The sequence below is a fragment of the Heterodontus francisci genome, chromosome 45 (genome assembly GCF_036365525.1).
Source record: "Heterodontus francisci isolate sHetFra1 chromosome 45, sHetFra1.hap1, whole genome shotgun sequence".
NCBI classification, from domain to species: Eukaryota; Metazoa; Chordata; class Chondrichthyes; order Heterodontiformes; family Heterodontidae; genus Heterodontus; species Heterodontus francisci.
The window spans coordinates 10,517,909-10,540,439 of NC_090415.1; the positions used below are offsets into that span (position 1 = coordinate 10,517,909).

At 43.4% G+C, this 22,531-nt stretch overlaps 1 protein-coding gene across 1 annotated transcript; it reads left to right on the plus strand.

The window, feature by feature from the left end:
• The first annotated feature begins 15,831 nt into the window (after positions 1 to 15,831).
• LOC137356501 (histone H2B 7-like) lies at positions 15,832 to 16,503 on the plus strand. The gene has a single exon (XM_068022389.1). It carries the CDS (start codon positions 15,841 to 15,843, stop codon positions 16,219 to 16,221), a length of 381 nt encoding a protein of 126 aa, XP_067878490.1. The 5' UTR covers positions 15,832 to 15,840; the 3' UTR covers positions 16,222 to 16,503.
• The last annotated feature ends 6,028 nt before the right edge of the window (positions 16,504 to 22,531 follow it).

Sequence of the window (22,531 nt, forward strand, 5' to 3'; positions counted from 1 at the left end):
TGCTGCTTACGCAATTTGGCCCCCAAATAATCCTGTGTTGTAGCTTCCCCAGGTTGACACCTCATTTTGAGGTATGCCGGGTGCTGCTCCTGGCATGCTCTGCTGTACTCTTCATTGAACCACGTTTGGTCTCCTGCCTTGATGGTAATGGTAGAGTGGGGGATATGCCGGGCCATGAAATTACAGATTGCAGTTGAGTACAATTCTGCTGCTGTTGGTAACTCGATCCTCATGTACGAACATACGAATTATGATCAGGAGTAGGCCACTCGGTCCTTCGAGCCTGCTCTGCCATGCCATTCAATACGTTTTTGTCTCTACTGATTACTTCACATTTCCACCACCCCCCGGTAATCCTCCACTCCCTTGCTCGTGAAGAAACTATTTACTCTGCCTTAAAAATATTCAAAGACTCCACTTATATCGCCTTTTGAGGATGAGAATTCCAAAGGCTCACGAGCCTCCGAAAGAAAATAAAAATCTCCTTATCTCTGTCTTAAATTTGCGACCCCTTATTTCTAAACAGTGACCCCTAGTTATAGATTCTCCCACAAGGGGAAACATCCTTTCCACATCCACCCTGTCAAGACCCCTCAGGATCTTATATGTTTCAATCAAGTCACATCTTACTCTTCTAAATTCCAGTGGATACAAGCCTAGCTTGTCCAATCCTTCCTCGTAAGACAGCCCGTCCATTCCAGGCATTAGCCTAGTAAACCTTCTCTGTACTGCCTCCAACGCATTACACCGTTCCTTAAATAAGGAGACCAGCACTGTACACATTAATCCGAATGGCCCACAGAGCCTCATGGATGCCCAGTTTTGCATTGCTAGGTGAGGAAAACTTTCCCTTATCTCCCCTCTAATCTTTCTACCAAACACTTTAAGTCTTTGTCCCCTCGTCACTGACCTCCCTACGAAGGTAAATAGGCCCTTGACATCCACTCTATCCAGGCCTCTCAAAATGTTATACATTTCAATCAGATCTACCATTCTCTGTTCCAAGGGGAACAGTCCCAGGCCACCCAATCTTTCCTCATAGCTGCATTTTTTCCAGTCCCGGCAACATCCTTGTAAATCTCCTCTGTACCCTCTATAATTCAATTCTTCTTTGGCCTCCTTATCTCCACAGACAATGGATGTGGTCAGTGGTGTGTGGAGCAGTGCCTGGAGTGGCTATAAAGGCTAATTCTAGAGTGACAGGCTCTTCCACAGGTGCTGCAGAAAAAATTGATTGTTGGGGCTGTTACACAGTTGGCTCTTCCCTTGTGCCTCTGTCTTATTTCCTGCCAACTGCAGGAACTCACCACACTTTAGCCCCGCGTTTATGGCTGTCCGCCAGCTCTGGCGAACGCTGGCAACTGACTCCCACGACTTGTGATCAATGTCACAGGATTTCATGTCGCGTTTGCAGACGTCTTTAAAGCGGAGACATGGACGGCCGATGGGTCTGAAACCAGTGGCGAGCTCGCTGTACAATGTGTCTTTGGGGATCCTGCCATCTTCCATGCAGCTCACATGGCCAAGCCATCTCAAGCACCGCTGACTCAGTAGTGTGTATAAGCTGGGGATGTTGGCCGCTTCAAGGACTTCTGTGTTGGAGATATAGTCCTGCCACCTGATGCCAAGTATTCTCCGAAGGCAGCGAAGATGGAATGAATTGAGACGTCGCTCTTGGCTGGCATACGTTGTCCAGGCCTCGCTGCCGTAGAGCAAGGTACTGAGGACACAGGCCTGATACACTGGGACTTTTGTGTTCCGTGTCAGTGCGCCATTTTCCCACACTCTCTTGGCCAGTCTGAACATAGCAGTGGAAGCCTTACCCATGCGCTTGTTGATTTCTGCATCTAGAGGCAGGTTACTGGTGATAGTTGAGCCGCGGTAGGTGAACTCTTGAACCACTTCCAGAGCGTGGTCGCCAATATTGAGGGATGGAGCATTTCTGACGTCCTGCCCCATGATGTTCGTTTTCTTGAGGCTGATGGTTAGGCCAAATTCATTGCAGGCAGCCACAAACCTGTCGATGAGACTCTGCAGGCACTCTTCAGTGTGAGATGTTAAAGCAGCATCGTCAGCAAAGAGGAGTTCCCTGATGAGGACTTTCCGTACTTTGGACTTCGCTCTCAGACGGGCAAGGTTGAACAACCTGCCCCCTGATCTTGTGTGGAGGAAAATTCCTTCTTCCCAGGACTTGAACGCATGTGAAAGCAATTACATCACTTCTATAATGAGGTGATGAGAACTGCACACAGTCCTCAAGTTGTAGCCTAACCAATGATTGATATATTTCCAGGATAACCTTCCTGCTATTATATTCTATACCTCAGCTAATAAAGGGAAGGATTCCATATGCCTTCTTAACCACCTTGTCGACCTGTCCTCCTACCTTCTGGGTCAGTGGACATTTACTCCAAGGTCCCTCACATTCTCTACACAACTCAGTATATTCCCATTAATCATGTATTCCTTTGCCTTGTTTGACCTCCCTCACACTTATCCGAATTTTATTCCATTTGTCATTTTTTTGCCCATATGTCCAGAGCATCAATATCTTCCTGCAGCCTACAGCAATCCTCCTCGCTTTCTATCACACGACCAATTTTTGTGTCGTCTGTAAGCTTCTTGATCATTTCCCCTCCATTTACGTTCAAATCATTAATATATACCACAATGAGCAGGTGACCCAGTACTGAGCGGAACGCCAATGGAAACAGCCCTCCAATCGCAAAAACACCCGTTAATAATTACCCTTTGTTGCCTGTCACTGAATCAAATTTACATCCAGCTTACTGTATTTTCCTGGATCCCCCGGGATTTTACTTTTTGAAACAGTCTGCCATGTGGGACCTTGTCAAAATCCTTGTTAAAGTCCATGTCGACCACATCAACTACAGTGCCCTCATACAACTTCCTTGTTATTAATTCAATAAATTCGATCTAGTTGGTCAGACGAGATCTTCCCTTCACAAATCCACGCTGACTATTCTTGACTAATCGATGCCTTTCTAAGTGACAGTTTATCCTGTCTCTCAGAATGATTCCAATATTTTGCTCACTACTGAGGTTAGACTGACTGACCTGTAATTATTGAGTTGTAGGCTGAAATGTCAGATTCGTTTTATCTCGAAAGATCCACCCGGGGAGACCGACGATACAAACTTATCTCTCACTTATATGGTGCCACAAGCAGCCACATTATTAATCTCACAATCTGAGGACGTGTCCGAAAGTGAGTCACACAATGTCCCAAATGTAACTTTTTTTCTGCCCTGTTGAGGTCTCTGCAATGTTTCAGCTCGAACCGTTCGCTCTGACACTCAGTGACCGACATTTTCAAAGTGATTACATGAATCTAGGACTGTTACTGTCAGATATTAAATCCTGCGCGATCCCAGCAAACACACCGACTCCCTCCAAGGATTGCTTTGAGAAACTGGGCAAACATACTGCAGAGAATAATCTCAAATTGAACTTTATAAAGGGGTAATCTCCCAGATGGGAACCTTCTCTACCTTACCCGCAGCCCCTGTTCCATTGCTCACAATGTGATAAAACTGAACTGAATAAAGTTCCAATTGTTTGTATTTTTGTTTTTCAAAGCGTTGCCGAAAGAAGCGCATGCGCGGTAAAGCCCCGCCCACACCTCTGAGAGTTGTTGACCGACTGAGCGCATGCGCTCCCCTGTGCCTGCAAGGCCATTGAACGGCATTTATTCAAAGAGGGGAAAGGGTTTGTTTTTAACAGAGGGAATGGAGATATTACAGTATCGGGGTAAGTCAGCAAACAGCAGTCTCCTTCCAGCAGCACTTTGTTTGGGGAAACTTGTCCGCAATCTGGCTCAGAGATCGTCATTGACTTTGGGGCAAGTTCAGGAGGGTTGCGAGTTGTTTGCAAGAGACAGAGTGAGGCAGGAAGTGATCCGGTAACATGGAGTGAGCGGCGGAAGGCAGAGGCATTTCTTGGGCTGCGTGTGCACTGCGTCAGTGAGACAAAACGTGAAGAAGCTGCTGTTGAAATGCATGGCTGTTTTTATCCTCAAACTTGTAATGCTTGTTCCTGGTTTAGCTCCTATTTCACGCTGTTTGTTGTTATTGACAAGTGAATATTGAAAACAGAGCCGGACTGTTGGCATTTATTGCAAGGGGGATGGAATATAAATGTAGGAAAGTCTTTCTACAACTCTGCAGGGTGTTGTTGAGACCTCACCTGGATTACTGGATACAGTTGTGGTCTCCTTCGCTCATGAGGGATGTCTACGTGCATTGGATGCAGTTCAGGCAAGGTTCGTTCCGTTGCTTCCTGCGATGAAGAGTTTACGTTATGAGGAAAAGGTTGAGCAGGTTGTGTTACACTCATTGGAGTTTGTAATAATCAGAGCTAATCTTATTTAAAAATGTAAAATTCTGAGGGGTCTTGACAGAGTAGATGCTGAGAAGATATCTCCCCTCGAGGAAATCAAGAACCACGCCGTACAGTTTCAGAATAAGGGGTCTCCCATTTTAGACAGAGGTAAGGAAGAATTTCTTCTCTCAAAGTGTCATTAATCTATGGAATTCTCTGCACCAGAGAGGAGTGGGGGCTGGATTATGAAATATATTCAAGGATGAGTTAAACTTTTGATCTACAAGGGAGTAATGGGTTTTTGGCCAGGCAGGATAATGGAGCTGAAGCCAAGATCAAATCAGACATGATTTTATTGAATGGTGGATCAGGCTGGAGAGGCTGAATGGCTGACTCCTGCTCCTAGTTCTTAGGTTATTAAATTATAATGCCAGATGGAAATAGAAATCTGACCTGCACAAATATCCCTGCTCCATCAGGTCGTTCCAACCTTGGAGCAGTGCAGATGTTGGCTTGTTTCTGGATGTCTCAAAATTGCTGTGAAACTGCCAAGACATCTCGTCAGCAGATGCTGAGAGCTGCAGTGGAATCAGACAGTGATATTCTTTGTATTTTTGGTTCGCCTTTGTGATTAGTCATAAATATTATGAACTGAAATGTTACATTAATCTCTTTTCTAGCTTCCAACTCAACTGCTCGTGACTGAAAAGACATAGTTTTCTTCCTTTCTGTCGGTGAATAGTTCAAGGGAGCAGAATGAATGTGATGATTCCCAGGCACAAGGGCAAGTGCAGTCGGCTCCTTCCATCACAGACAAGGTACAGTACCACTCCCATAGGCCTTCAGTTCATGTCATAGTCACAAGAAGCAGATGTAGTCAAAGTTTCACTGATCCTAAGTTTAGAGACACATTTCCAATTCAGCAATCAAACAAATCAGAAGAGACAGACATTGTATCCAATCCATTCCAAATCAATACTGCTGAAAATTAGGTAAAGTTCAAAAGCAGAACCCACTATCAGATTAAAAGGCACTCTGTCAATCTCACAAGAGGGTGCATCCTGGAGACAGTGAATCTCACCCTCACATGCCTGAAACTGATGTTTACAAAATTCATAGAATGTATACAGACAGACACAGAGTGAAATTCACATTTACAAATTATTAAAGAGTTTAAGTAAAGATTAAAACCTCCAGCCACTGATGGGAAACTGACAGTTACAGAGAAGAAAATAAAACCACTCACATGCAAGAGACTGTCGGATAGAGAATCACACCAGAGTCACTTAACAGAGACAGTTACCATGTAAAACCCATGGACACATTGCAGAGACTGAGAAGTTCAAAGGAAAAGCAATTCTTCAATGACAGAAATTGAAAGATAAGAATAACACACATACTCATGTAGTAGACGTTGATAGCTGCAGAAAAAAAGAAAATGTGCTCACACACCTATCAGGAACTGTAAGTTGCAGTTTAAAACTTACAGTTACAGAGCTGAAATCGACAGATTCAGAAAAAGGCCCCATGTCACAGACTAGAGTTTGATAGATACAGAATAAAACCACACTATATTACCTTAACTTTACGGGTCCAGCTTAAAACCAACACTCACATACCAGAAGACAACTGGTGCAAAGTAAAACTCACTCAAGTAATAGAAACTGACAGATACAGATCAAAAACCACAATCATATCCCAGAAAATAACAGGTACAGAATAAAACAACAGTCACATATCAGAATTTGGCAGATAGAGAAATAAAACCAAATTCATTTTTCATAAACTGACAGATACAGACTAAAAACTACATTCATTTACTATCAATGCGCAGGTACAGATTTAATCCCTCATTCGCTTCACAGAAACAAACAGGTATAGGGTAAAACACGGACTCAAATTCCAAAAATTGAAAGATCCAAAATAAACCCACCTTCACACACCAGCAACTGACAGAAGAAGATTAAAACCTTCTCACAATTCAGACAGTAACAGGTACTGAATAAATGCCACCCTCACATAAGAGAAACTGGCAGAAACAGATTTTAGCCCAGACTCTCATAGGAGAAATCAACAGGTACACATTAATATCTACATTCACATATCAGAAATGAGGAGATACAGTATAAATGCCGCACTTAACTACCAGAGACTGACAGACACAGAGTGAAATCCATAATGAATTGCAAGAAGTTAACAGTTAAGAGAGTGAAAGCCTCTCATCCACAACAGACACTGACAGATACAGAGCAACACACACATAATTAAGAAGATTCATATATCAGATACTGACAGATACAGGTTAAAACTCACACAGACAGAAAATAAACTGACAAGTTCAGAATAAAATTGTCAGTCACATATCAGAGAATGACAATGTACAAAGTAAACCTCAGCCAAATGTCAGAAACTGGCATGTACAGATTAAAACTCACATTCACATCAGAGAGAATGTAGAGATGTGGTGGAAAATCCACACTCAAAAACCTGACTGAAACCCTTAATCTTATATCAGACAGTGACAGAGACATGTTAAAAACCACAGCTACACATGAGACATTTAAGGGCACAGGTTAAACCTTAAATTGGCTACCAGACAATCAAAGATAATGTGTGAACTCCCACTCATATACACAAGAATGTAATATTAACTGTCAAATCCACACTCACATACCCTATACTGATGGGGACAAAGTACAAGCCAGAACACACACACAACAGAAGCTGAAAGGTACAGAATAAGACGTTTCTCACATAAAACAAACTGACAGGTGCAGTTAAAGCCACACTCAAAATCCGAAACTGACAGAGGTAAATTGTAGACTAGGGATTGAGAGATATACAGTGAAACTTACACCTGCCAAGACTGGTGTGGGAGAAGTCAGGTTCAGTTTGTGGGGCACTGGCACCAGTACTAGGGAAAGTGGAGGCTGTACCGTTCGGACAGTCTATACCTGAGCCAAGCTGTGACCAGTGTTCGAGCAAACCGTATAACTAGGGATGTAGAGAGTTACTTGATCTAAACAAAGTGGGAGGGGAACAAGCTTTAGCAGATGTAACAAATCAAGGGATAAAGTCAATGCAGGAAAACAGAATAGTAACCGTGGAAATGAAGGCCAGAGAATGGCAGGAAGGGACACAGAGGAAAAAAAAACTAAGAGCAGACCAACAGTCAACACTAGATGTTACAAAGATAACAAAAAGATAAAACTAAATGCCATGTATGTGAATGCACAGAGCATTCATAACAAAGTAAAGAAACTGATAGCACATGTTGAAGTAAATAAATACGATCTAATAGCCATTATGGAGACATGGCTGCAGGATGACAAGGATTGTGTCCTCAATATTGAGGGGTGTGTAACATTCAAGAAGAATAGGAAGCTAGGTAAAGTTGGAGAGCTGGCACTGTTAATCAAGATTGGCATTAGTGCAATAGTTGGACATGTCCTTGGTTCAGGAGATCAGTATGTAGAATTGGTTTGGCTGGAGATGAGGAACAGTCAGGGAAAAAAGGCAGTAGTTGGGAGTAGTCTACAGGCCCGCAGACAGTAATCACAATGTAGGATGAAGTATACAAGAATAACTAATGGGTGCTTGTGATAAAGAGATGGAAATAATCATGGGTGATTTTAATCTTCATAAAAACTGGAAAAAATCAGATTGGTAATAGAAGCCGGTATGAGGAGTTCATAGAATGCTTTCGAAGTAGTTTCTTTGAGCAGCATCTTCTGGAACCATCCAGCGAGCAGGTTATATTAGACTTGGTACTGTGTAATTTGACAGGATTAATTAATGACCTCAGAGTATATGCACCTCTTGGTAGCAATGATCACAATATGATTGAGGTTTGCATCCAGTTTGAAAATGAGAGAAGTGGATGTAAGACTAGTATTTTAAACTTAAATAAGGGCAGATATGTGGGCACGAAAGCTGAGCTGGCTGAAGTGAACTGGGTTACTGGGCCAGGAGACGAGAGTGGTCCTAAAGGAAGAGTGCTAAATTGGGGGAAGGCCAACTACACCAAAATTCGGCAGGAGCTGGGGAATGTAGATTGGGAGAAGCTGTTTGAAGTTAAATCCACATTTGATATGTGGGAGACTTTTAAAGAGAGGTTGATTAGCATGCAGGAGAGACATGTTCCTGTGAAAATGAGGGATAGAAATGGCAAGATTAGGGAACCATGGATGACAGGTGAAATTGTGAGACTAGCGAAGAGGAAAAAGGAAGCATACATAAGGTCTAGGCGGCTGAAGAAAGACGAAGCTTTGAAAGAATATCGGGATTGTAGGCGCAATCTGAAACAAGGAATTAAGAGGGCTAAAAGGGGTCATGAAATATCTTTAGCAAACAGGGTTAAGGAAAATCCCAAAGCCTTTTATTCATATATAAGGAGCAAGAGGGTAACTAGAGAAAGGATTGGCCCACTCAAGGACAAAGGAGGAAAGTTATGCGTGGAGTCAGAGAAAATGGGTGAGATTCTGAACGAGTACTTTGCATCGGTATTCACCGAGGAGAGGGACATGACGGATGTTGAGGTTAGGGACAGATGTTTGATTACTCTAGGTCAAGTCGGCATAAGGAGGGAGGAAGTGTTGGGTATTTTAAAAGGCATTAAGGTGGACAAGTCCCCAGGTCCGGATGGGATCTATCCCAGGTTGCTGTGGGAAGCGAGAGAGGAAATAGTTGGGGCCTTAACAGATTTCTTTGCAACATCCTTAAACACGGGTGAGGTCCCAGAGGACTGGAGAATTGCTAATGTTGTCCCCTTGTTTAAGAAGGGTAGCAGGGATAATCCAGGTAATTATAGACCGGTGAGCCTGACGTCAGTGTAGGGAAGCTGCTGGAGAAGATACTGAGGGATAGGATCTATTCCCATCTGGAAGAAAATGGGCTTATCAGTGATAGGCAACATGGTTTTGTGCAGGGAAGGTCATGTCTTACCAACTTAATAGAATTCTTTGAGGAAGTGACAAAGTTGATTGATGAGGGAAGGGCTGTCGATGTCGTATACATGGACTTCAGTAAGGCGTTTGATAAGGTTCCCCATGGTAGGCTGATGGAGAAAGTGAAGGCGCATGGGGTCCAAGGTGTACTAGCTAGATGGATAAAGAACTGGCTGGGCAACAGGAGACAGAGAGTAGCAGTGGAAGGGAGTTTCTCAAAATGGAGACGTGTGACCAGTGGTGTTCCACAGGGATCCGTGCTGGGACCACTGTTGTTTGTGATATACATAAATGATTTGGAGGAAAGTATAGGAGGTCTGATTAGCAAGTTTGCAGATGACACTAAGATTGGTGGAGTAGCAGATAGTGAAGGGGACTGTCAGAGAATACAGCACAATATAGATAGACTGGAGAGTTGGGCAGAGAAATGGCAGATGGAGTTCAATCAGGGCAAATGCGAGGTGATGCATTTTGGAAGATCCAATTCAAGAATAAACTGTACAGTAAATGGAAAAGTCCTGGGGAAAATTGATGTGCAGAGAGATTTGGGTGTTCAGGTCCATTGTTCCCTGAAGGTGGCAATGCAGGTCAATAGAGTGGTCAAGAAGGCATACGGCATGCTTTCCTTCATCGGACGGGGTATTGAGTACAAAAGTTGGCAGGTCATGTTACAGTTGTATAGGACTTTGGTTCGGCCACATTTGGAATACTGCGTGCAGTTCTGGTCGCCACATTACCAAAAGGATGTGGATGCTTTGGAGAGGGTGCAGAGGAGGTTCACCAGGATGTTGCCTGGTATGGAGGGCGCTAGCTATGAAGAGAGGTTGAGTAGATTAGGATTATTTTCATTAGAAAGACGGAGGTTGAGGGGGGACCTGATTGAGGTGTACAAAATCATGAGAGGTATAGACAGGGTGGATAGCAAGAAGCTTTTTCCCAGAGTGGGGGTTTCAATTACAAGGGGACATGAGTTCAAAGTGAAAGGGGAAAAGTTCAGGGGGGATATGCGTGGAAAGTTCTTTACGCAGAGGGTGATGGGTGCAGGGAACGCATTGCCAGCGGAGGTGGTAGACGCGGGCACGATAGCTTCTTTTAAGATGTATCTAGACAGATACATGAATGGGCAGGAAGTAAAGAGATACAGACCCTTAGATAATAGGCGACAGGTTTAGATAGAGGATTTGGATCGGCGTAGGCTTGGAGGGCCGAAGGGCCTGTTCCTGTGCTGTAATTTTCTTTGTTCTTTGTTCTTTGAGATAGTTCAATAGAGAAGCAGTGGCAGACATTTAAGTGGATATTTCAGAATACTCAAAATAAGGATATCCCTACTATAAAGAAAAATTCCAAGGGGAGGATCCCCCATCCATGGTTGATTAAAGAAGTTAAGGAAGGCATCAAACTGAATGAAAAAGCATATAATTGAGCAAAGATGAGTGGCAGGTCAGATGATTGGTCACAATATATAGAATGGCAGAGAATGACTAAAAGGTTAATCAGGAAAAAAATAAATTAGAGCATGGGTGTAAGCTAGTGAGAAATCTAAAAACAGATAGCAAGAGTTTCCACAGGTATTAGAAAAGGAAAAGTGCAAGTAAATTGAGTGTTGGTACTCTAGAGAATGAAAATTAGGAGTTAAAGGTTGAGAATAAGGAAATGACAGAAGAAATGTACATTAAAAAATGCTTCTATCTTCACTGTAGCAAATACAAAAAACATTCCCATCATAGCTGTAAATCAGGAGGTGGATGGAAGAGAGGAACTTGTTGAAATTACAATCACCAGGGAAGTGGTACTGAGTAAAGTGATGGAGCAACGGACTGACAAGTCCACAGATCCCGATGGGCTTCATCCTAGGAGTTTCAAAATGGTGGCTACGGAAGTAATAGATTTGGTGGTGTTAATTTTTCAAAATTCGTAAGATTCTGGAAAGGTGACATCAGACTGGAAAGTAGAAAATATAATCCCTCTATTTGAGAAGGTATGGAGGCAGAGAAAGGGTAACTACAGTAATATAAAAGCAAAATACTGCAGATGCTGGAAATTTGAAACAAAAACAAGAAATGCTGGAAATACTCAGCAGGTCTGGCAGCATCTGTGGAGAGAGATGCAGAGTTAACATTAACTATAGGCCAGTTAGCTTGACCCCTGTCATGAGGAAGGTGGTAGAATTGATCAATGAGGAGGCTATAGCTGGGCATTTTGAGAAACATAAGGTCATCAGGAATAGTCAGCATGGTTTTGTGAAGGGGAAATCATGTTTAACCTATTTATTGAAGTTCCTTGAAGGACTAACATGCACTGTGGATAAAGGGGAACCCGGTTGACAGACAGTACTTGGATTTCCAGAAGGCATTTGACAAGGTGCCACATAAAAGGTTATTGTGCAAAGTAGGAGCTCATGGGTAACATATTGGCATGGATAGAAGATTGACTGGCTGGCAGAACACACAGAATGCAGAAATGGGTCCTTTTCTGATTGGCAGGATGTGACGAGTGCTGGGGCCTCAACTTTTTACAATTTATATCAATGACGTAGATGAGGGGAGCGATGACATGGCAGCTAAATTTGCAGATGAAACAAAGATAGGTAGGAATGTATGTTGTGAAGAGGACATAAGGAAGTTGAAGACTGATTTCGATAGGTTGAGTGAGTGGGCAGGAATCTGGCAGATGATGTACAATGTGAGAAAATGGGAAGTTGTTCACTTTGTCAGGAATATTAAAAAATATTTCAGTGCTGAGCGACTGCAGAATTCTGGAGAGGGATCTAGGTGTTCTAGTGCATGAGTCAAAAAAGTTAGTTTGCAGTTACAGCAAGACAGAAGGAAGGCAAATGGAATGCTATCCAGTATTACGAGAGGAATTGAAAATGAAAATAATCATGTTATACTTCAGTTATACAGGGCATTGGTGAGACCACATCTAGAATACTGTGTGCAGTTTTGGTCTCCTTATTTAATAAAGGAAGTAAATGTGTTGGAGACGGTTCATAAGATGTTTACTTCAGAGAAGTGAGTGTGACAGCTAACCAGAATAAAAAGACACAAACTCAAATACCAGAGAATGAGAATATAAGAGCAGGGAGGTTATGAGGGAGCTGAATGAAATGCTAGTTAGGCCACAGCTGGAGTACTGTGTACAGTTCTGGTCAACTCACCAAAGGAAGGACGTGATTACAATGGAGAGCGTGCAGAGGAGATTCATCAGGATGTTTCCTGGGCTGTGGCATTTCAGTTATGAAGAGAGACTGGATAGGCTCGGGTTGTTTTCCTTGGAGCAGAGAAGGCTGAGGGGGGAACTGATTGAGGTATACAAAATTACACGGGACATCGACAGTACAGATAGGAAGAAAACGTTTCCCTCAGCGGAGGGATCAACAACCAGGGGAGATAGATTTAAGTAATGGGCAGCAGGTTTAGAGGGGACTTGAGGAGAAAATATTTCACCCAGACTGTGGTTGGAATCTGGAACACACTACCTGAAGGGCTGGTAGAGTCAGGACCCCTCATAGCATTTGAGAAGGATTTAGATGAACACTTGAAACGTCATAGCATACAAGACTATGGGCCAAGTGCTGGAAAATGTGATTCGAATAGATTCATGCTTGATGGGAGGCAGAGACACAGTGGACCAAAGGGCCTGTTTCTGTGCTGTATAACTCTATGACAAATGTAAAGGAAAGCCAACATTCACATAGCAGAAATTCACAGATCCAAAGCGAATCCATCATACAGTTCAACAGAAAGTGACAGGACAGAAAGAACACACACTCACATATCAGAAATTGGCATACAGAATAAAATTCACACGCCTGTGCCAGAAACTAACTTGTACAGATGTAAATCCACAATCATACAGCAGAGAATGAGATGTACGACTAAACCCAGCTTCTGACACTTGAGGCTAACGTACACAGAGTGAAAACAATGCTCATGTCTCACACCTGAAATGGCCAGATGTAGATCACAACCCACACTCACATCTCAGAACGGGCAGGTACCTTGTAAAATATCTCTTAATGAACCACTGACAGGGAGACGATACAGTCCACATTCGTTCATCAGAAACTTACAGATACAGATAATAAACAGAACTTACATACAACAGATTGAAAGAAACGGGTTAAAACCCACCCTCATATGTAGACATCTGATGGATACAGAACACAGGTGAGGCCTCCAAACCAGAGACTGACATGTCGAGTGAAAACAACGCTGGCATGTCATCAATTAACATGTGCAGTGTAAAGCTACACAAAAATGCCACTTACTAACAGGTACAGAGACAAAATCAAACAACCTTTCATACCAGAAACTGACAGGTGCAGATTAAAATCCAAATTCACAATTCAGAAATTAACAGATAAAGAGAAATGCCCTGACTCCAAAAGAGGAGATTAACAGATACATAGCAAAACTCACATTCACTCAGTAGAAGCTCAGAGGTACAGAACAAAACCCATAATCACCCATTTAGAAACTGAATGTTACGGAGAATGAAAAAAAAAACAGAATCACCTATTGAAGATTCAAATTATTGAATGAAATCACCAAATCATTGACCATAGATTGACAGATATGGAGTAAAAGCCACAGGTAAATATCACATACTGATGGGCACAGAATGAATCCCACACTCACATGTCCTGCAGGGAAGGACAAACATTTCACGACCCAGAATGTCCATGCACTTCCTCCTGCCATATTCCGCATATATGACCAAATAGATTCTTTTGTTAACACCTCAGAAACATCATCCCTGCCAGTGTTATCATATTATATTTGATCAATTCCTTCCACTGCACAACCCTCCATATTTTTCAGACCTATCTTTCCTGAATATTTGTCGCCAGTAATAATAAGTTCCCTTGCCTCGCCTAGTTTCAGCCAGAAATATGTAATGGTCACGATCTCAATCTTTCATAATAACAAGAAATGCTGTATATACTCAGCTGGTTTGGCAGCATCTGTGGAGAGAGAAGCAGAGTTAACGTTTCAGGTCAGTGACCCTTCTTCAGAACTGGTAAATATTAGAAATGTGAAATGTTTTAAGGAAGTAAAGCGGAGGTGGGGCACGAGATAACAAAGGAGAAGGTGTAGAAAGGACAACGTCACAGAATAGCTGACCAGAAGGTCATGGATCAAAGGCAAACATTATGTTAATAGCGTGTTGAAAGACAAAGCATTCATACAGATAGGGTGTTAATGGATGAAATTTGAATAGCCACAAGTACCAACATGGAAAAAAAAGTGGGTAAGCAAACTGTACCAACTAAGATGATATAAAATAAAATAAACAGAAAAATAAATATAAATAAGAAAGAATAACTAAAAATAAAAGTAAAATGGGGGGCCAGTCATGCTCTGAAATTATTGAACTCAATGCTCAGTCTGGCAGGCTGTATTGTGCCTGATCAGTAAATGAGATGCTGTTCCTCGAGCTTGCGTTGATGTTCCCTGGAACACTGCAGCAATCCCAGGACAGAGATATGAGCATGAGAGCAGGGGGGAGTGTTGAAATGACAAGCAACCGGAAGCTCGGGGTCATGCGTTCAGACTGAGCAGAAGTGTTGTGCAAAGCGGTCACCCAGTATGCGTTTGGTCTCCCCAATGTAGCGGACACCACTTTGTGAGCAGCGAATACAGTATACTAAATTGAAAGAAGTACAAGTAAATCGCTGCTTCACTCGAAAGGAGTGTTTGGGGCCTGGGATTGTGAGAAGAGAGGAGGTAAAGGGGCAGGCATTACACCTCCTGTGATTGCAGCGGAAGGTGCCGTGGGAAGGGGACAAGGTGGTGGGGGTAATGGTGGAGTGGACCAGGGTGTCACAGAGGGAATGATCCCTTTGGAATGCTGACAGGGGAAGGGAGGGGAAGATGTATTTGGTAGTGGCATCACGCTGGAGGTGGCAGAAATGGCGGAGGATGATTCTTTGGATGTGGTGGCTGATGGGGTGGAAAGTGAGGACAAGGGTATCCTCGGTTGAGGAAAAAGGAAGACATATCAGAAGCGCTGTCATCTCAATCTTTCATGTGGTTACTTGTGACTGCAGCTGACCAACCTTATTTGGCACGCTACATGGAGATAAGGACTTGCACTTCAATGCTCGCATTTGTCCCACTCTGACACCCACTATACTGGACAATTCGGTCCTGTTGATGGACGGAAGTGCAGAGGGGCGCTACATCCTGATAAGGAAGGGAACTATAGAGAGTGAAAAAAGAGACGAGTTCGTACTAGCAAAATAGAAATGGTTGATGAGGAAGAGGGACTCAGAAAGTCACTGATGTAGATGGATAAGGGCCGGCAAAGGGGTTTGGACGATCTGACTGCTGCGACAGTTTGTGGCTGTGAGAAGCACAAAATGTCATTGGTTACTTTAGACACCCAATCAGATAGATACAGAACATCAGGCAGTGACATCATTGTAAACCAGCCAATCATGAACATGGCCTTCTCCCATCCTTCATTAGCATAGGGTTCTGGGGATGTCTATAAAATGCGAGCCTGGAGTGAAATTTCGGTTATTCTGTGTCTGAAGTTGATCGTGATCATGGTTGATGAGAAGAAAACTGCAGCACCTTCCAAGAAGGGCGCCAAGAAAGTTCTGAAGAAGGCGCCAGCAAAGGGCAGCAAGAAACGGAGAAGATCCAGGAAAGAAAGTTACTCCATCTACGTGTACAAAGTGATGAAACAGGTTCACCCTGACACCGGCATCTCCTCCAAGGCCATGAGCATCATGAATTCGTTTGTCAATGATATTTTCGAGCGAATCGCGGGTGAGGCTTCCCGCCTGGCCCATTACAACAAACGCAGCACCATCAGCTCCCGGGAGATCCAGACCGCCGTGCGCCTGCTGCTGCCCGGGGAGCTGGCCAAACACGCCGTGTCGGAAGGTACAAAGGCGGTCACCAAGTACACCAGCTCCAAGTAAATATCCGCAATGTACTGAAACACACCCAAAACACAAAAAGGCTCTTTTAAGAGCCACCCACAACTCCTCTGAAAAAGCTACAACATTGTCTGTATAGTATCGACTTATATTGATTTATATATCAAGTGTCCTTGCCTTTGTGATCTCTGTTTTACTCCCATAGATTCTGGTTAATGCAGTTTCACTGCCCGTGCGATCTTTCTGTCTCTAACTAATAATGTCCCGTACATAAATTACTGACCACTGACCATTTGTGAGGTTTGTTCTCGGACGTGTTCATATTCGGCCCCTTTTCTGTACTTCGACAATAAAAGCTGATTTAACGCACATACATCAGTTCGCAGTCACTTTTTTCCCGAGTTCAAGTTTGACCTCAAAAATTAATAATTACATTATCTAGAACCCCGGGTGGTGTCGGACCCTCCGTTTCACACGCTGACACCTGACACTGAAAATCTACACTCCGCTGTTGTCTCCCACGAATAACAAACAATCGTTCATCAGTGATGCGGTATTATTATGAAAATTGACATGAAATGTGCCCGGTTGGAGAATGCTGTGAAAGAGACTTTCTGCTCGCTGGTTTCAAAAAGGACAGAGAGTAAACCCGAATAGATGTCAGAATGTAAAAGCCAATCTGGAACTTGTTACCAAATGTAGAATAACACAATATGAAAAAGGTTTTATTTATTTAACCGTAAAAAAAGAACTATAAATGTGATATTCTCTTTTGAAGCCGCCCCAATATATTGGCGGGCTTTTCAAATTTGAAAAATCGGTTGCAGTCTGACAATTTGGCGCCGTTATTTTCCGCCCTCATCTCCTTGGCGTCTCCTGATTGGTGAATTCAGCAGCTCTCCGATTGGTTACATGAAGAGCACAGAGCAGAGTGACCAATCAGCAGTGCCCACCACTCCATTCCTCCAGAAGGTACAAGGAGGAGGAATGTGGGCGGATCTCAACATTCTTCGTGAAAGTGCTTGTGAAATTGTGGAAATGTCTGGAAGAGGAAAGACCAGTGGTAAAGCTCGGTCCAAGGCCAAGTCCCGCTCCTCCCGAGCTGGACTGCAGTTCCCGGTGGGCCGTGTTCACAGGTTCCTTAAAAAGGGTAACTATGCTGAGCGGGTGGGTGCCGGAGCCCCGGTCTATCTGGCTGCTGTGCTCGAGTATCTGACAGCTGAAATCCTCGAGCTGGCCGGGAACGCGGCCCGGGACAACAAGAAGACCCGTATCATCCCCAGACACCTGCAGCTGGCCGTCCGCAACGACGAGGAGCTCAACAGGCTGCTTGGAGGGGTGACCATCGCACAAGGCGGTGTGCTGCCTAATATCCAGGCCGTGCTGCTGCCCAAGAAAACCAGCGCTCCCAGCACGAAGGGCAAGTGAAGCGGCCTGACCTGAATTTGACAACCCAAAGGCTCTTTTCAGAGCCACCCACTTCATCTGTGAAAGGGCTGGTTACTGTCTGAGAGACGGTAATGTTATACTGTTCGCGTTATTTTGTGTTGGTATGAATTGTACTGGAGTCAAGCATTTATCTGCTCATCAGATGGAATGCATTTTAATTTTCTCTTTCCATATTTGTAAGGCTTTTTTACAATTCTACCGTTTATATACCACTAAGGCGTGTCTTGAGTTCTAAAATGAGCTACTCTGATAAAATGACTTGCATACAATGGTGTCACTGCTCTCACACTGAGAACTGCAAGGTCCTGAAATTCCCGGCTGCAATATGGAGACAAAGGAATCTGGGTCACTCTGCTTCGAGAGTTATCAGTGGACAGTAAAGAGGGTGGTCAAATCCTTCTGAGACGTTTAAGTGCTGGAATCAACAAGAGATAACAGCTCTATCTTTTGCCAATTTGATGGCTCTTTGAAGAGCTCAGTTCCGGGCAGGGTCAGTTTTTTTTTCAGGGCAGTTGTTTCAAAGAAGCTGTCGGCTGATTTTAAAAGAGATGTTGCATTTCGTGTTTTATTTCTGTACACTGTGGAGATTTACAAGGAACTGGAATAATTCGTCAGTGTTTTTGTCCCTGCCAAGGCGGCGTGCTTGGAGAACTCCCCGGGCAGCAGCAGACCCATTGCGGTCGATATGTGTGCACACAAATCACAAGATCCAAATGATTGTCGACTGATGCCATCTACTGGCTAAAAGTGAGTCATGCAAGAATATTCCCATTCCTTCAGAAATATCTGAAATTGGAGAGGAATAACATCGAGTGTGTTGGGGGCAGATTCAATCGAGACCCTGTAAACAGAATTGGATAATTATATCAAGAATAAAACAAAACTGCAGAGCAATGGAGAAAAGGCGGGTCGGTGGAGGAGGTCTTGCAGAGAGCCGGCCTTGACACGACGAATAACTAATTTAATAGAAACATAGAAAAATTGGAGCACGAGTAAATCATTCGGCCCTTCGAGCCTGCACCGCCAGTCAATACGATCATGGTTGATCATCCAAACTCAGTACCCTGTTCTCGCTTTGTCCGCGTATCCTTTGATCCCATTACACATAAGCGGCGATCATTTTAGAAATAAAAGACACGCTTTAGTAGTACATTGAGTCAGAGAGAGATACAGCACTGAAACAGGCCCTTCGGCCCACTGAGTCTGTGCCGACCATCAACCACATCAACCTTACTATTCCAACGTTAATCCCATATTCCCTATCACATTTCCACCTTCCCTCAATTCTCCGACCACCTACCTGCACTAGGGGCAATTTACAATGGCCAATTTACCTATCAACCTGCAAGTCTTTGGCTGTGAGAGAAAACCGGAGCACCCGGCGGAAACCCACGCGGTCACAGGGAAAACTTGCAAACTCCACACAGGCAGTACCCAAAACTGAACCCGGGTCGAATTGTAAAAAAAAAGCCTTACACATATGACCAGAGTAAATTAAAATGCATTTCATCTGATGAACATCTAAATTCCCGAATCCAGTGCAACAAACTCTCTTATGAATTTATTTAATGATTTGGCCTCAACTCTTTTCTGTGGTGGAGAATTCCACAGGTTCACCACTCCCTGGGTGAAGAAATCCCTCCTCATCTCAGTCCTAAATGTCTTACCCCTTATCTTTAGACTGTCACCCCTGGTCCTGGACTCCCCCACCATCAGGAACATCCTTCCTCCATCTCGTCTGTCCAGTCCTGTTAGAATTTTGTCGGTTTCTAGTAGATGATGTAACCATTCCATGATTCTATCCTCCAATGGGAACATGAACGTGGTGTTAAGGTGCAGATTGAAATGGTTGAAATGACATTTGAGTTCCAATGAGCTCTGGTGTGTATACTGTATAAATGACGAGCTACATGTATACCAGCGATGCTGGTATAGTGGTGAGTATATCTGCCTTCCAAACAATTGACCCAGATTAGATTCCCGGTCATTGCAATGCCCACTCGCGGTCAAATATATTTCTGCAACCTTGCCACAGAATGTGACAAATGAAAAGCCATGACTGAATTGAAGTCGACAAATATTCTCAACATTATGTTCTTCTCCCTTAAAGTTGATGGTCAAGTGTGCTGTGGAATTTTGCAGCTTAAAAACGTCAATGCAAATTCAGAAAGAAAGTTTTCAAAATATTCTCAACATCCAATCAGATTCACTTCCTTGCTTGATCAGCGTCGCCCTGCAGCAAGTTTGTTTCCTTCAAGTGCTTATCCTGTTTCTTATTGAAATCATTGATTCTCTCTCCTTCCACCACACTTGTGTACAGCGAGTTCTAGCAGGTAAAACAGAAAAAGTTCTTCCTCACATTCCCTTCCATCTCTTGCCATAAACCATCAGTCTGTGTCTCCCAGTCCTTGTACCATCAGCTAATGGGAACAGGTTATCCTTGTCTAACTTATATACACCTCTATCAAACCTCCACTCAATCTCCATTTCTCCAAGGAGAACAACCCTTTACTTACAGAACACAATCCAGAGTCATCTATCCAAGCTTTTCAGGTGCAAAAGAATAGTTGTGTATTAAGTAGTATAGATAGGAGCATAAAACTAAGAGACTTTGAGAGATCAACTGATTGTCTCTGCCCAATTCACTGGATTTTCTGTTTCACCTGAACACTGCTATACTCTGTGTAAAGGTTAGAGCATTTCCATGGCTTACATTTATGCAAGAACTGCTATGTCAAGTCTGGATGGCAAAGCATGACGGTCATCTTCACAGGAATATGTCAAAATGCCATGTTGAGAGATGTGTCTGTGTGGATGATGCACTGAGTCACGACAAAAAGGAAAGAAAAGTCGTGCAGCAGGAGGGGTCCCACAATGTGGGGGTGATGGATCATGACATATTTTGCCTTTGTGAATAATAAGGACAGCTAAAATAATAGGACTAATTGTATGCTATGTACATCAATATATTACAGTCTGTTTGAGCTAATGCTTGCTTCATTATGAAATGACATTACAAGGCTATAGTCCGTTAAAACCTCTATGTAAGGACAATGGGAGAGATAGGTTGAAGACCACAGCATCCTTACAGGGGGTGAGATGAGATAAATAGGACACTGTGGAATTGCAAAATCAAAATGGCTTCTATCAGCAAGAATGTGACCTTTAGTATCCTTGTTAAAATAGAAAGGAACAGGAAGTATCTGTAATGTGTGTAGATTGAACCATTAACTAACTAGGGTCAAACAATGATGTCAACTTGGTCCAATTCAAAGCTAATATGGGAACATTCTTGCACCCAAAGAAGGGTAAAAGAAAGGGTGATACGGGACATTGTCGGCACTTACAGAGGGGTCCACGGAACATCGTTGGCGCATTTAGAAGGAGAAGATAGACTACGGTCAAGAAAACAGCAAGGGAAGCAGAAAGAGAGAAGTCCACGCCCCAGCAAGCACAGAAGCAAGAACCGGTGCTGAGTGATGCTGCAAACCTATTGCTGTTGTTAAACATTCACTTTATCTATCTTAGTTAAGACTAATAAACTCTCAGACTTGATCACAGAACTTGAGTTTGTACCTTGTAGGTCTATTTTGGCCAATAATCACAGGACATTTTCTGTCGCCACTTCCCCTCTCTATTCTATCTCCCTCCTCTCGCTCTCCTCCCTATGCACTTTATTATTATTGATGATGGTCATATTGACCTATTTATTCTCCTCCATCTCAGGCAGTCCCCTGCGATTATGGATGACTTTTTACACTCCAGTTTGATGGGTTCTGAAATAGCTGATAAATCCAATGCATGATCTGCAGACTCTGCCACATGAGGGTTAGGTGGGTTTAGAAGGGTTCAGGTAAATGACCCGTTTGGAGGTATGGATTCTGCCTTCGAGCCTCGACTTCACATGTTACCGACAAATTTCCCTGAACTGTAAACTATCTTCCCAAATGAGAGATGATTTGAGGACATATCTAAAATGTTTCCACACTCAGACAGGGGTTCTCCTGCTACGACCAATTTCTGAGCAAAACAGCTGCTTCCGGATTCTGCATTTGCAGGTTCTTGGAGGCACCTGTTCAGACTAAGTGAGAGACTAATACTGATGGTCTGAACACACATAGGCAACAGAAACGACACCAGTTCCCCTCCCTGAGTGCCGGTCACTGCTTCTATCCTGTGTGTAGGATTCACCCTGAGTCCCTCTATCCAGCTTTACCTGCTCTATCTGGAAAAGTGCTGAACCTTTCAGTTTTTGGTCTGCTCAAACCGAGTTCAAGGCCTGAGTAGTGAACAGAATGTCTCATTAATTCTTTGAATAATAACATGATTGAACAGCAGGTTATGATCGACTCGGCCAAAGATTGGAAATATTCCTGTCCATCAATCTTTCAACAGGGACTGCGAGAATCTCCTGGCTCAGAGTGTTTAAGGGATACAGACCTAGGCATCGGCAACTAACCCCTGAAAATCACAGCAAAGACTGTGTACATGAGGACATTTAACAACCGGGAGCTGGGACTCTGGGACGGTCCAGCTCTATTCTCACTGTGCTTGTGTGTCCGGTGTAATCGCGTGTCTCTTGTTTAAAATAAAACGATGAAGATTGCCGTCCGGTATTACTCTCATTGACCTGGGTATTCACTCGGGTAAAATAAAATGTTGCTGGCTGATATTAACTCTGCAAAGTCCCAGCAAACACACCGGCTCCCTCATTCTTCCCATGTTTCTGTCGCTTTGAGAAGAGGGGCTCAATAGTAACAAACACCCTGCAGACAGAGTCCGCAATTTGAGCATCTAAATGGGACCAGCTGCCAGTTTTATATGTTCCATGTTCCCCCACACTTCCCCTCCCTCCCTCCACCCTAACCACATGTTTGACTTTTCAATGTAGACATTGGGAGAA